The 15147-nt window shown below is 52.1% G+C and overlaps 2 protein-coding genes across 34 annotated transcripts in view; one reads left to right on the forward strand and one right to left on the reverse strand.

The window, feature by feature from the left end:
- KIAA1257 (KIAA1257 ortholog) overlaps positions 1-12178 on the reverse strand; it is an 81779-nt gene extending 69601 nt beyond the window's left edge. For 18 of the 29 annotated variants that reach the window (XM_031663075.1, XM_031663071.1, XM_031663078.1 and 15 more), the window contains exons 1-5: positions 8710-8789; positions 7123-7276; positions 3075-3368; positions 1046-1236; positions 11-224 (exon numbers count right to left, since the gene is read on the reverse strand). In XM_031663075.1, coding sequence (XP_031518935.1) covers positions 11-224; positions 1046-1236; positions 3075-3368; positions 7123-7186 — 763 coding nt within the window. In that variant the 5' untranslated portion in view covers positions 7187-7276; positions 8710-8789. The other 11 variants (XM_021922705.2, XM_021922706.2, XM_021922703.2 and 8 more) reach the window with 11 other exon arrangements.
- Positions 11312-15147, forward strand: part of EFCC1 (EF-hand and coiled-coil domain containing 1) — a 43672-nt gene continuing 39836 nt past the window's right edge. For 2 of the 5 annotated variants that reach the window (XM_031663088.1, XM_021922720.2), the window contains exons 1-2: positions 11324-12337; positions 13831-14114. In XM_031663088.1, the coding sequence (XP_031518948.1) occupies positions 11642-12337; positions 13831-14114 (980 nt within the window). In that variant the 5' untranslated portion in view covers positions 11324-11641. Of the gene's footprint in view, positions 12338-12709; positions 12853-13830; positions 14115-15147 lie in introns of all 5 variants that reach the window. The other 3 variants (XR_004182085.1, XM_031663087.1, XM_031663086.1) reach the window with 3 other exon arrangements.

Genomic DNA, 15147 nt, shown 5'->3' on the forward strand with positions numbered 1-15147 from the left:
ACCAGAGCACCTGACTTATGGAAAGCTCCCACGTCGTCTGTGAAGCCGGCAGTCTTTAATCGGTAATATCTGACTTTTCTTGACATCTTGTCTTTAGAGTTCCAGAGCCTCAAGGTGATTTTGTGGAAATTTATTTTCTTTAATAATTCCTTTGTCACATTGATATTAAAAGTCTGCTCCCACGACACCCAGGCTTTGTCACCTTCGTGCCACGGCTTCACAGTCTGTGTAAAACAACATTCAGAGATGTCAACTGGGGAAAGATGTGTGAAGGCCATGGTGAACAGAGCAAACCCCAGCCCCAGCCTGGCCCTCAGCAGCAGCGCTGCCTGACTTCAGTGCCTGGTCACTCTTCAGGCTCTGAGTTCAGGGAAAATGGGGTGGTGTGTACTGGGCCCCATCAGACTTTTGCGTTCCTCAGGAAGAATAAAATCAAAGTAATTATCTGCAAATAGCATCCTCCTCGACTGCTTCTAAGCAATGACCCAGGGTCAAACCACTGGCAGGAGTGTGTGTGTGCAGGTAGTGTGTACACAAAAACTTTTGAAACATTCCGGAAATTACTGGGTAAAATATCTAAATAAAAAATAGGCCAGGTGGGGTGGCTCACACCTGTAATCCCAGCACTTAGGGAGGCCAACGCGGGAGGATGACTTGAGGTCAGGAGTTCAAAGCCAGCCTGGCCAACATAGTGAAATCCCATCTCTACTAAAAATACAAAAACTAGCTGGGCATGGTGGCTCACACCTGTAATTCCAGCTACTCAGGTGGCTGAGGCATAAGAATCACTTGAACCAGGAGGCGGAGATGATTGCACCACTATACTCCAGCCTGGGCAACAGAGCAAGACTCCGACTCAAAAAAAAAAAAAAGTCAGTAATTGGAATGATCAGGTCAGTACAGATTCCTACTCAGGAGGTGGGGCCTGGGATCCTCCAATTCTAGCAAACTGGAGGTAAAGCTGATGTTGCACATCCATGGAGTGGCACACTGTTCGTGATAAGCATTAGACTATATGTAAGGTCACATGCACTCACACACGCACCTTTACTCCTGACTCCAGGAACACTTTGGCCACCATTGGAAATAGCAATATGTCAACTTTTTTAGGTTCTCCATCGTCCGGCAGAAGGAAATACTCGATGTGGTAAAAACGACGTAACTTTGAAACAGAACTGTCTGTTTTAGGGTGCTTCTTATATTTTTCAATCAAACTTGCGTATCTCCCCTTATGACCTTGAAGATACAGATTGAAAAAGTCTCGTTTTAACCTCATGTGGAAAAGCAGATCCATCTCCCCAGTTCCATGGAGCTTGATGTTGTGAGAGGCTGCGCACTCGACATTGCCTGCCCAATTTGGGAAAGGAGGTACAGGTCCAGTGCTCCTAGCCAGCAAAGTAGCAGGACCTGGACTGCGCACCTGAGTGCAAAATTGAAGTGCGTGGTTTTCAGAGTGAGTGTCTCTGTTGGAGAGTGAGTGTTGGTTATAGTAGGCCTAGGGTTAAAAAAGTGATAGAGTTAAAGTGAAATCACATGGCCAAGCCAGATGTTTTTGGGAGAGACGCCCTACTTGCCTCACCCTAGTCCCTCCTGGCCCTAAGAAGCAGGTAAAAAATAATAATAATAATCACAGTACAATATGATTTGTGCAATAACAGCAGCAAAAACAAGGTTGTGAAGAACAAAGGTGGAGGGGCAAACTCTGCATGGGGAGGGTGGGGTGGGCCTCCCAGGGGGGCCTTAGCAGAGTCTTAGAGGAGCAAAGCTAGCAGATATTCCAGACACAGAGAAAACAGCTTCACAAAAACGTCATAGGTGAAGCTACCCAATGTGGGGTGGACAGGGTGACAGGATGTGGAAGGTACAGATGGGCTTCTGCCAGAGTCCAGAGCCCAAGGAGCCCCCTGACCCCGCCCCTGGTTGCTTACACTCCAGCTTAAACTCCACACTCTAGCTCGGGGCTTTTCACATGATAAGAAGCTCTATAACATTTAATCCAAATATAATTCTATAAAAACATGACCCTCTTTAAAGCTGTAGCTTTTAAAGTCTAAATTTTTAACCCCAGGAGGCTGCTGCAGCATTAATTTTTCTGCTACCAAAATGGTTAGCATTTGTGCAGAGACTGGAGTCAAGCTTCTCCTGCCAGGCTCTGGTAGCATTAGACCTTTTCTGATTCAATCTCAGGTGGGCCAGCAAGTGGACAAACAGAGCTTCTCATTTTCTGTAGACAGAAAGGCAAGTTATTTAGCCCTTTTAAAGGAGAAGTTGACAGTATCTGTCAAAAACTGTAAATGTATGCCTTCAATCCAGCAAATTTACTTCTTGGAATACAGACAACAGAAGTGCCCACATATATGCACAAAAATGTATGTAAAGAATGTCTATCGCAGAATCGTAACAGAAAAACATTTGAAACAACTCAAATATCCACCAATAAGGGGTAGAATAAATTAGAGACATATAGAGACGTTCAGAAATCAGTTGCCTTCATTCATTCACTCATTCGTTCACTCTTCAAGGAGTTTCTACCCTGAACGTCAGCACCTACTATAAGCCTGGCCCTTGCCCCGTAGGATGAGGGACAAGGGTTGATGGCTCCTCCCTCCCTCCCTCCCCCTCCATCAGCTCCCACCTCCCACTCTTTAATAAAAGCAAAGGAAGCTGTGGGCTCTGCAAACTCAGACCTCCCCCACAATCTCTCTCATTAGACTCTCCTGCCTCAGACTCCCGGAAAATGTATTTTAAACAAGGTATTAGGTGATGCACAAACGCTTATGAGAATCCACGCCTTAACCTCTCCTTGGTTTTTTCTCCTCTGTAAAAAGCAGACCGAACATCATCTGCTTCAGGGTTATTGAGAGGATTAAGCATGTGAAGCTGATGCAGCCACAGTTGGGCCTCTCCTAAAATTGCTGTTTCTTTTCAACCTCTGTTCCTGGCTGGCACTGGTCAGCCCGCTTTGGGGTGGGGCAGGTGGAGAGACGATGTGGGGCATATGCACCCTAAATTCCTGCAGAAAGTCATACACCTCCTTTTTTCAGAGGGTGTTAGAGTTCTGCTCTAGCACCTACCCGTATTCACAGGGAAGGCCAGTGAGATGGTGAATGTGCAGGGGACTACGTGGGGCACGTCGGAGCTGAAGGTGCTGGCAGGCTCAGATGAGGACTCAGTGCTGCTGCACTGGCGGTCAGAGTCAGACTCCTGGGCCCTGGCCTTGGCCTTGAGGTGTTCCTCCACGTCACACTCACTCGTGGACTGGTAAAAGCTGGTGATGGAGGAGATGGGCTCTATGCTTGCGGGGTCCTCTTCCCACTCCCAGGCATTCAGCGACATGCTGCAGAGCGCGCCGCTGGCCGCCGGCGCTCCTGGCAGGGAGAAAGTGAGGCTGTCCCCGCCTGTATTCCAGGGCTGCTCCAGGAAGTAAGTCCGGCCTCCTGCAGGAGCACCCACCCGTCTCTTCCCCGCTTCCCCAGCTTGCTCCTGGGTGAATTCCGGGGCTCCTTCACTGCCTGCCACACAGTCGGTACTCAACCGACTTAAGAGAATGAATGGATGAAGGAACCACAGAGAAGAGTGGCTGGCAGTAAGCACGACGACGAGCAACCCTGTTTCCTTCGCCTAACCAGGAGTCAGTCGCCGGGCTTCTGGAATGCCTGCCCCAGGTGAGCAGCTCCCGGGAGCCACCAGGCGGAAGAGGGGGCGTCTACTCAGGCAGGTCTGCTGCGACTAAGCACAAGATGCGTTCGCTATTTGGGGAGAGGCAAACCAGGCCGCGGGCAGCACGTGCAGGAGCCTGGCGAGGTCGGGGAAGGCAAGCCGTGCCCCCTAGACAGAACATGAATGTGCACTGGGTGCTGGGGCATCAGCTCAGGGCCCACGGAGGCGGAACGCCGGGCAAACACCGGGGAGGGAACACGCGTCGAGGAGAGGAGGGAAGGGTCCCGGGCTGCTGCGGCCGAGTTGGGGGCAGGGGTCGGGGTTCCTCTCCAGGTGCTGGCGGTACCTGCGAGCGGATGCGCTGGGTGGCAGCGGGGACTTGGACGGCGGCGGCAACTCCCGCACCAGATCAACAGCCACCTCGGCGAAGAGACTCCAAGACTGAAAGGAGCGTCCGCGGGTGCAGGGAGGGCCGGAGGCCCAGCTACTCAGTTCCGTTTGGCGGTTGCTAGGAGATGCGAGGGCCTGCGGCCTGGGGGCGGGGCTCCGCGGGGCGGGGCTTTCCCCCTCAGCCACTGCGCGCAGTCTGTCAAATGGCTACATCCACGTTCAGAAACCAGCTGCCTTCATTCATTCAATCATTCATTCACTCTTTAAGGAGTTTCTACTCTGAACGTCAGCACCTACTATAAGCCTGGCCCTTGCCCGTACGATGGGGGAGAGGGGTTGATGGCTTCTCCCTCCCCCTCCATCAGCTCCCACCTCCCATTCTTTAATAAAAGCAAAGGAAGCTGTGGGCTCTGCAAACTCAGACCTCCCCACGATCTGTCTCATTAGATTCCCTGCTTCTGTCGCTGATGTCCTTAAAATAGCATGAGAATTCTGGTTAGTGATTATGAGCGCCAACTCAGAGATGAGAAAACAAAGCTTGGAGAGGTGAAGCGATTCGCCTGAGGTCACACAGCAAGTAGGGCGCAGCACTGTGATGAAATCCGGTCTGCCTGACTCCAAAGCCTCCGCTCGTCTGCTAAACCACCCAAGCTGAGAGCCCTGGCTGCCGCTCCTAATATAGAAGACCTCAGCACAGCAAGCCGCTGGGGTGGAGGGCTGCGGTAGGCTTCATGGAGGAGGTGAGCAAAGCCAAATCTGGGGGGTGACTAGGCAGAGGCGGTGAAAGCAAGAGAAAGCATTCCAGGTAGAGGAACAGCATATGCAAAGGCCCATAGAGGTGAAAGGGCATGGCAAGTTTCAGGAACGGATGGTGAGGCTGAGGTGAAAGGGCATGGCAAGTTTCAGGAATGGATGGTGAGGCTGCAGCAGCATGCGCGGCCCATGGTACATAGCCCCAAAGGGCAGGTAGGGCACAGGACTATGGGCAATGGGAAGCCAAGGCAGGTCTTCTGTTGAGGGAGGGTACCCCGCTCTGGCAGTCAGTTTGTTCAAGGGAATGAGAGCTGAGGCTACACACACGCTTGGCTATTAAGAAAACTTTAGCTCTGAGTTGAGCTATGACCTACTTTGTGTCAAAGAGCAAAACTGTGGCAGAGCTGGGGCTGAGACCCAAGTCCTGAGCCTCCTAGTGCATGCCTCCCCAGACTGCTCTCAGGGCATGGGACAGCCCCTTTAATACTGGGCGCTCCAATACTCCTCGGGTTCAGTTAGTCTAAAAAACAGCCTCAAGTACAGCTGTGAGGGGAGACACCAAATGGCAGTGGGCCCTGTGAGGAGGGGGTTCAAACTCTCAGCATGACAGCCACAACCACCTGCCCACACCCCACCTGCAGCAGCCTGGAGACTGCTGTCTATATGCTAGGAAGTGCTCAGGAGACACACAAAGGGCTGGAAGAATACAAAGCTACTCAGATACACCAGCCCCCAAAAGGGCCCTTTAACAAGGGCAGTTCAACACCACCATCACCCTCGGACAGATATCAGGCCTCCTGCTCCCCAGGTCCTACCCACTGGCCTGAGGCTGGTTTCCCTCCAAAGGTTCCTTGATCACATCACCACCTAGGGCAGAGGCCAATCTCTCCCCAAGTTCAGTAGTGAGAGGCCAGAGGTCTTGGACCAAGGACCAATGTGCCATCCTGGATGTGCACTGGAAACACCTACATGTCAAAAATACAATTCTGAGGCTTCATTAAAGACCTGTGGAAGTCACTCTCCAGAGGTGGGGCTTAAGAACCAGTGACAGATTGTATTTTCCAAAGACAGCCACCTCAAAAGATCCCCTCCCACATAATCTTCTGGCAGGCATCCTGGGGTTCACATTCCTCCCACCCAGTGGGGGCGGGGGGGGGGGTCTAGACCCCTCCCCTGGAAACTGGGCAGACCTTTGTGACCTGCCTCAGTCAAAAGAGAGAGAGGAAATGACACTATGTGATTTCTGAGGCCAGGTCATACAAATTCCATCTACCTCTGCCCTGTTCTTTTGAGGTATACTATTCATGCTAGGAATCCAGCTACCATGTTGTGAGGAAGCCCAAGCAGCCATGTGAAATGGCCACATGAAGCTGTTGTGACTGATGGTTCCCAGCCAATTGCCAGCCTCAACTCCCAGACATATGAGAGTGCAAGAATTCAAATGATCCCAGCCTTTAGTCTTTGAGACACCCTGGCTGACACTAAGAAACAGAAACAAGCTGTCTCCATCATGAGAAATTGCAGATTTATAAGCAAAGTAAGTTGTTGCTCTCTTAAACCACTAAGTTCTGGGGTGATTTGTTGTGCAATAAATAATAGGAACAGGAGCCATATTTTTAAATTACCACCAAGATTGTATTACACAACCAGAATATGGAACCACTGCCCTGAGAGAGGTGGTGTCTGGGTCAAGACCTAGAGCATCACAGGATGAAGTCAGGGCAAAGGTGTGCCACCCACTACTCAGGTGTGAGAGAGTGGTGTGTCTACAACCCCACCTCAGTGAAGATGGCTTCAGGGCTGGCAGATCAGAAGCAAAGGAAAGGGGTCTTCTGTTTCAATTATCTGTTACTGAGTAAAAACCATCCCCAAACTTAATGGCATCAAACAACAAACACTTGTTATTTCTCACCACTCCATGTATCAGCTGGGTAGTTCTCTGCTGGCCTCGCCTGGGCTCACTCCCTGTGCTGTGCTCAGCTGGAGGACCAACATGGCTGAAAGGTGCCAGAAGGCCTCACTTGCATGTCTGGAAGTTGCTGCTGGCTCTCCGCGGGCCCGCTGGTTCCCCTCCATGGGCTCCCCCGCCCCCAGTGGTACACCAGCTTCCTTCCAGGTGGCACCTCATCTCCCCATAGCCTGGCCTGGCTTCCTCAGATGGCATTCTCAAAGCAGGGATCCCAGAGGGCACAGAAGAAGCTGCAAGGCCTCTTGGGACCTAGGCGTGGAACCAGCACCATGTCACTCTGCTACATGCCATTAACCAAAGGAAGTCATGAGGCTGGCCCCACTTCAAGGGGATGAAGACATGGACTGTACCTCTGGTAAGCAGAGGGGCAAACATCCAGGGGTGGGAGGTGTTCAAGGTCACTGAACAATCCATCCCTGCTTCCTTACTCCGCCGAGTGGGGGGTTCCCAAGCTCCCACAGGTTATGTCGAGGCCTTCCAGAAGTTATCCCAAGACTCTGGCAGCTGGAAGCATATTGGGAATCAGCTACATCCATCTTCTTCTTGCCCCTTCCCCATTTTTAACAGCTTTATTGAAGTATTTTTTATTTCACAAAATCCATCCATTTCAAGCATAGAATTCAATGATTTTCAGTAATTTTCAGTAACCAAGTGGTGTGATCACCATCATAAATTCATTTTAGAACATTTTCATCCCCCTAATAAGACTTCATGCACATTTATAATTAATCTCTGTTCCAACTCCCAGTCCTAGGCAACCAATATCTACTTTATCTCTAAAAATTTGCCTTTTCTAGACATTTCCTATAAATTGAGTCAGACACTATGTGTTCTGGCTTTGTGATTGGTTTCTTTCACCTACCGTAATGTTTCTGAGGTTTATTTATGTTGAGGCATGTGTCGGTATTTCATTCCTTTTCATGACTGAATAATATTCTATTGTGTGGACAGACCACAGTTTGCCTATCCATCAAATGGGCATTTGGCTTAGGCATTTAGACATTTATGAACAATGTTGCAATGAACATTCCCATGCAAGTCTTTGTGTGGACGTGTTTTCATCTCTCTTGGGTCGATATCTAGGAGTGGAATAGTTGGGTCGTATGGTCATTTTGTGATTAACTTCTTGAGAAACTGCCAAACTATCTTCCACAGGGGCTGCATCATTTTATGTTCCCATCAATAACATGAAGTTTCCTGTTTCTCCAAATTCTTGACAAGATTTGTTGCCTGTTTTATTCATTACAGCTATTCTCATGGGTATGATATAGTATTTCATTGTAGTTTTCATGTGCATTTCCCTAACAATTAAGAATACTGAGATTGTTTTATATGCATGTTGGCCATTTATACAACTTCTTTTGTATCTTTCACTCACTTTTGATTGGATTGTTTGTCTTCTTGTTACTTGTTACTTGTTCTTACAAGCCAGAACACACTTGTAAGAGTTCATTGTAAATTCTGAATATAAGTTCTTTACTGGGCATATGTTTTACAAATATCTCCTTCTAGTCTCCTGTTCATCTTATTTTCTTAATAGTATCTTTTGAAGTGTAAATGTTTTGAACTTTGATGAAAGTCCAATTAACCTTTTTTTTTCTTTTTTGGACCATGCATTTGGTATTGTATCTAAGAAATCTTTGCCTAACAACAGGCCTATTTTTAATAGAAGTAAAGCTTGGTGTCTGAACACTAAAGCAAATCCACTAACCAAGACTCCTAAAAACCCAAAAGCTTTATGACACTGAAAATAATGGCTCAAGGACATTCCCAGACAATTCTGGGCTCTGGATAGAATAACACAAGTTTCCAAAAAACAGTGTGACAATATCGCGAGTTTATAAAATATGTATACTCCATGGCCCGGTAATAAATCACTCAAGATATGGCACAAACTGTTCACAGTATTGTTTTTGTGGAGAAAAGCTGAAAATTACCTCTGTGGGCATCTGTGGGGGATGACAAAGCACCTTATAGTTCATTCTGAGGAAGCACAGAGCAGCCTCTGGAGCAGTGTCTGCAAAGAAACCACAGTCAAGCTGTTTACAAAGCTCAGTTCCTGTGCAAAGAAAGATCCCAACGGCGCCCTTTCCACTGTGCTTTTCATGTCAAGTTGAATGAGCTACAATTTGCACACTGTGAAATTCAGATGTACACAGTCATGCAACCACTATACCATGAAGACAGAGTATTTCAATCACTCCAAAAAGTTCTTTCATGCCCAAATACATAGAAAAGTTTGGAAATAAATACATCAGAAATACACAGTGGTCCCCTCTTGGTGGCAGAATAGTGGATGATTTTTGCTTTTTAGCATTTTCCTGGACCTTTAAAAGACACTTTAAACAATATACTATTTGAAATGGCTCAAACAATACTGAACTGACTTCAGAAAATCATTTCTTTGCCACAGCCCTGACTCTACCCTACACAGACACATGCCCATCCCCCCAGCTCATACAAAAGAGCGCAAGGAGACCTCTGAGTTTGCTCACTTTGAACCTTAAACAAAAACCTTGTGGATGCAACCAGAATTATTTCAGAGGTGCCTGGTAACACCACGGGGCAGACAGACAGGCCTGACAGAAAACCATTATCAACCCTTACTTCCCTGAGCTGTAGGGGAGCAGAGGCCGGCAAAGGCTCCCAGCAAGACATTTAAAAGCTTTCTTTTCAATATTGACTGGCCCAGGAAAGCTACTGTTCAAAGGATTCCTTTACCAGCTGCAGGGATGTGGGGGGCGGGGAGGGTGTTGCACTCTTGCCTGGGCTACCAGCCCTCAGCACTGACATGAAATAAAATCAGGTTCTTTTTGTTGTTGTTGTTGTTTTGAGACGGAGTCTCGCTTTGTCACCCAGGCTGGAGTGCAATGACAGGATCTCAGTTAACTGCAACCTCCGCCTCCCGGGTTCAAATGATTCTCCTGCCTCAGCCTCCCAAGTAGCTGGGATTACAGGCGCCTGCCACCATGCCCAGCTAATTTTTTGTATTTTTAGTAGAGAAGGGGTTTCACTATGTTGGCCAGGCTGGTCTCGAACACTTGACCTCAGGCAGTCCACCCGCTTCGGCCTCCCAAAGTGCTGGGATTACAGGCGTGAGCCACCGCACCCGGCCAAGAAAAAGAAACACATGAGAACATCTTATCAAAAGGTAAATACTGCAGTGTTTCCCATCTGCAGAGAAAACCACTGAATCCACTTATGAATCCCTCCCTCTTCTTCTGTGCACTCACATACACATGTCCCAGCAGAAAATAGTATTGTTTTTTGTGTTTTTGTTCTTGTTATGCAAGCATCAGTGTTGTGCATAATCAGCTTGTGCCTTGCTGTGTCTGCTCATCCTCCTTTGCTGAGTCCTAGCTGATCTGATGGACACCGTGTTGTCTCCAGTTTCTCACTCTAATAAACAATGATGCAGTGAACATCCTGTGCACAGTGGCTTTCTAAGGTAGAAGCCAAGAAGTGGATGTGATGTAAAAACTTTGTCAAATTGCCATTACTTTTATAATTAAAAACAAACCTAAAACAGTATGTCCAAAATGCTTGGGAGAAGCCTTTAACTCCTTCCCAGCAGAGATGTACTCTGGGCAAAGCCTTCAAGAACAAGTACGAATTTGCCAAATGGACAAAGTGCTGATTCTGGGATACTGTGGCAGAGGAGACAGAATGCTATCGCTTTTCAAACGGCAAGATTTTACATTTAAACTCACAGAGTTATCCACAAGGCAAGATTCTGTCTCTGTTATAGCTAGGAACAGCTGAAGAGTCTGCCTCTTGCTCCAACGTGGCTGGATACCGTGGCTGGATAACCGTTCCCGGTGCAGGTAACAGGTGAACAATATCACAATATCACTGCACGCCTCTCGTGAAAAAGAAAGCGAACACAGTCCAGTACTCACCAGAGAAGCAGGTTTTTCTTCATCTTCCAGAAATGTGTTCTAAAACATCAGCCAATCATCAACCTGTTAACCTAACCCCGGCTCAGAGATGGAACTCGGATCCCATAGCCAAGTCAGCACCCTCAGGCACAAAGGTGGCAGGGGCGGGAGACACCACTTTCCCGAGAATCCTATCCCCACCCCCAACAGGGATCTGGACAGAGCAGTTAGCACAGATCAGCTTCTGACCAGCGGGGTGCCTCTAACCTAGACCCCTTGCCTCTCCAAGCCTGTTTTCCTCTCTTTCCCAGTTACTACTTGGGGCTTTTTGCAAGGTCTATGGTGGCACAAGAAGCGCTCGGAAACCTGGTAGCTGAATTTAAGCGGAGGGGAGACTTTTCCGCACCCACAGCTACAGGGCGGCGAGAGCAGGCTTGCCAGGCAACCCTCGAAAGGCCTTTCGGGAAGAGGGGGAAGAGTGACGCTTGGGTGTGGGGGCACATACCCAGCAACCGGACGAGGCCGCCACCCCCAAGGCCCTCCTGGGCTTCGGATCCCGCGCCAACCCCTCGCCCAGGTCTCGGGGCGAACTCTCCGCGCCAGGCGGGCGGGGCGAAGGGAGGAGGGAGTTGAGAGTGGACGGCCGGGAGGGGGAGGAAAAGCGCAGACGCCAGGAACGCCCCGGGAGTGAGGAGAGGAGAGCGCGGGAGTCACGCGGAGAAGCCAAACTCGGACGCCGACCGGGCACTGGTGGCGCTGCGGGGGTCCCGGGGGGCTCCTGGACCTCCTACCCCAGACCCCTCCAAAGCAACTGGGGTAAACCAGACGCCCTGTGAGGCCAGCGCAGCTGCTGGACACGGTCCCCGGCGCCGCTCCAACCAGATCGCGACCGCTAAGCCCCTCCTTTCAAGAAACTCTAGGGCCGCCCCTGGAAGTGGCGGGGCGAAGGGACCGGAGGAGGGACCGGAGGAGCGAGGCGCGCGGCGCAGCGATGGAGCCGGACAGCGCGGGCGCGGAGGCCGGCATGGAGAGCGCGGGAGGTGACCCGTACCGGCGACCTGCGCGGCGCACGCAGTGGCTGCTGAGCGCCCTGGCGCACCACTATGGGCTGGACCGCGGCGTGGAGAACGAGATCGTGGTGCTGGCCACCGGCCTGGACCAGTACCTGCAGGAGGTCTTCCACCACCTGGACTGCCGCGGCGCCGGCCGCCTGCCCCGCGCCGACTTCCGCGCCCTCTGCGCTGTGCTGGGGCTGCGCGCGGAGGGGGCCACCGCGGCCGGGGAGGCAGCCGGAGACGCGAACTCCAGAGCTATGACCACCGGGGACGCGGCCGCTGAGTTGGCCACGGACGGGGACTCAGATACCGACGAAGAGGCGCGCCTGGCGCTGCGCGCCGAGCCGCCGGAGCTCACCTTCCGCCAGTTCCACGCGCGCCTCTGCGGCTACTTCGGCACCCGTGCGGGGCCCCGGCTGCCCCGCGGCGCTCTCAGCGAGCACATCGAGACGCAGATCCGCCTGCGCCGTCCGCGCCGCCGCCGCCGCCCGCCCTGCGCGCCTGGCCCCGACAGCGGTCCTGACTGCGAGCGCGTTGCGCGGCTGGAGGAGGAGAATAGCAGCTTGCGCGAGTTGGTGGAGGACCTGCGCGCTGCGCTGCAGAGCAGTGATGCGCGCTGCCTAGCACTGCAGGTGCGCGCTGGCCGCGGAGGGAGGGTGGTAACGCCTGGGAGAGGGCTCGAACTAAAAGCTGGCTGGCTGCGGAGCCCGACGGGACAGAGGCAGAGGAAGGGTAGACAGAGGGCAGCCCTACACCATCCCACCCCGCCTCAGCCCACTTGCATCCTGTCCCTGTTCCTCCCCATTCCACTCCAGTCCCCAACCCTATTCTTACCATCTGTTCCACTCCCGAAAACCCCAGTCACATTCAGACAACCAAACCCCACTTTTCTGCTCCACCCCCGCATCATCGCGTCTTGCCCCTTCTAACCCAGGAATTGCACTTGTCTGGGTAGTCTCACACATTCCCTTTCAACAAGCATCTTTCTCTCTCCTTCCTGCCAGGCTTCTGGGAGGTTTAGGAGACAGAAGTGTGAAGAAGGCCCTGACCTCACCTTTAAGGATCTCCCTGCCTCCTGGAGTAGACTGACAGCTCCTTCTGTCAATCAGCAACGACTTACGGGGCTCCCTGCGGGAGAAACAGACAAGTGAGAAATAGGGTGGCTCACACTATGGATCAGGCACTCATGGGCCACCAAATGCCTGTGGGAACCAGACCCGCTCTGGGCTATTGAGAAGAAACCATGGGGTGAGATGGGGACCCAGCCTTAGCATCTGGGAGCCGTCGACAAACACTTAAGCACTGTGCCAGCTGTGCGCCAAGGGCAGTGCTGGGCCGCAGGGGTCAGAGGAGGAAAGGAACAGCCCCTACCCCAGGCGACAACAGGCCAGGAAGAAAATGACGTTATATGACCCCGCTTTAGCTCAGGACACTGCAGAGTGCAGGAAAGTGGCAAGGTGTGGTTTTCAGTGTTGGTGTGCGTGGAAGCCAGGGTGGAGGCGGGAAAGTACTCCTCTGATGTGGAATCCCAAGTAATGTACGGGGAGCCATGGGATGCGCCTGAAAGGTCTTCCGGCATCGCTCATGCTCGGGTATTTATTGAGCAACTACTATGTGCCAGGTTTGTTTTAGGCTCTGGGAACACACCAGTAAAGACAGACAGAAACCGCCCTCAAGGAGCCTCTAGTGAGCAGGCACGGGGAGGGCTGCAAGTGCCACTTGGGGGAGCCTAGGAGATGAGGAACTGCCACCCGGCAGGCTGAACGCCGCCAACACAGGAGTAGACTGAGACGAGGTGCGAGGTTGAAGAATCATTGGTACCACAGAGGGAACAGAATACTGGCGTCCTGTCTCAGTTTCCTTCATCAGTAAAAAAATGCTGGAGGGTTGGGGGGGCGGGCGAGGAGGAATCATTAGAGCTCCCGCCTCCCTAGGGATGTGGCCAGGGTTAAAGGAGCTCGGACGCACGGGACCTAAGGGCCTGGCACCTGGAAGCAGGCGGCGCCATAAACGTGCTCACGCGCTTCTGGGTGCGGAGGAATGGGGACCGCCGTCGTGGCGGGCGTTCGTCTGGTGCATGTGGCTGGGGCACTTACCCCCTGCCCCTGCTGCCCTGTCCCCGCAGGTCGGGCTCTGGAAGAGCCAGGCGAGCACCCACGAGATGGAGCGCGGCGGACCGGAGGCTGCGGTGCGGGAACTGCGGCAGGCACAAGGCGCGCTGGCTGCGGCGGAGGCCCGCGCTGGGCGGCTGCGCCGTGGCCAGGCCGAGGTGCGGCGGCGCGCGGAGGAGGCCCGGCAGGTGGTGCTGCGCAGCCTGCACCGCGTGCGAGAGCTGGAGGCGCTGGCGCGACAGGTGCCCGGCTTGCAGCGCTGGGTGCGGCGGCTGGAGGCGGAGCTGCAACGCTACAGGTGAGCAGGGGCGCGGGCCCTGGGCCCAAGTGCCCCAGTTCGGCTCCCATTTTCCCAGACTTCGGGTGTGCAAACCCCCTCCCACACGCTCTTGTGTTCCCCAGTTTCTCCATGCATTTATTCACGTGTTCTTTCATTCCTTTGTCAGTTCTCCATTTCTTAAGTCATAAGTCTATTCCATTGCTTGCTCTGCATCCATCTGCCCACCCATCCATTCATCCATCCATCTGTCCATCTACTCACCCACCCCACTCACCCATCCATCCATCCATTTGTCCATCCACTCACCCACCCCACCCACCTACCCATCCACTCACTCGTCCATCCACTCACCCATTCATCCATCCACCCATCCACTCACCGACCCACCATCTATCCACCTACCCATCATCCATCTATTCATCCATCTATCCACTCACCCACCCACCCATCCCCCCACCCATCCATCATCCATCCATCCCCCCACCCACCCACGCATCCATCATCCATCCTTCCCCCCACCCACCCACCCAGCCAGCCGTCCATCCATCCTCCTGTTCACCCACAAACACCCTCTATTTGTTTATCATATCATAGATTGCAGTTGAATGTGCTTATTCTTATTTGTTCCTGGATTCGATCATAATGATAATAGCTTACAGTTACTAAGCACTTGCTGTGTGCCAGGCCTTGAGCTAAGTACTTTATGTGGCTTAACTCATTTAAGCCTCACAGCTGCCCTGTGAGGTGGGTACTGCTGTGTTTCCACTCCGTAGATGAGGAAACAGGTGTATAATGACTGCCTGTGCTAGCTCCACCAGGGCAGGAAGCTGGACTTGGGACCCAGATTCAAATCTTGGCAGGACTTTTGGCAGATGTGTGAGTGTGGGCAAGTCACCACCCCTCGAAGACCCTGCTTCCTCTTGGGTAGAGCACAGATTGGGGTCCCTGCCTGCGGGAGTGGCTGTGAAGAGGCCATGGGATCCTGCCTGGCACATGGTAGATGCTTGGTCGACAGAGCCTCTCTCCCTTTCAAATCACAAGGCACCCCTGC

Source organism: Papio anubis, chromosome 2, assembly GCF_008728515.1.
Source record: "Papio anubis isolate 15944 chromosome 2, Panubis1.0, whole genome shotgun sequence".
Taxonomy (NCBI): Eukaryota; Metazoa; Chordata; class Mammalia; order Primates; family Cercopithecidae; genus Papio; species Papio anubis.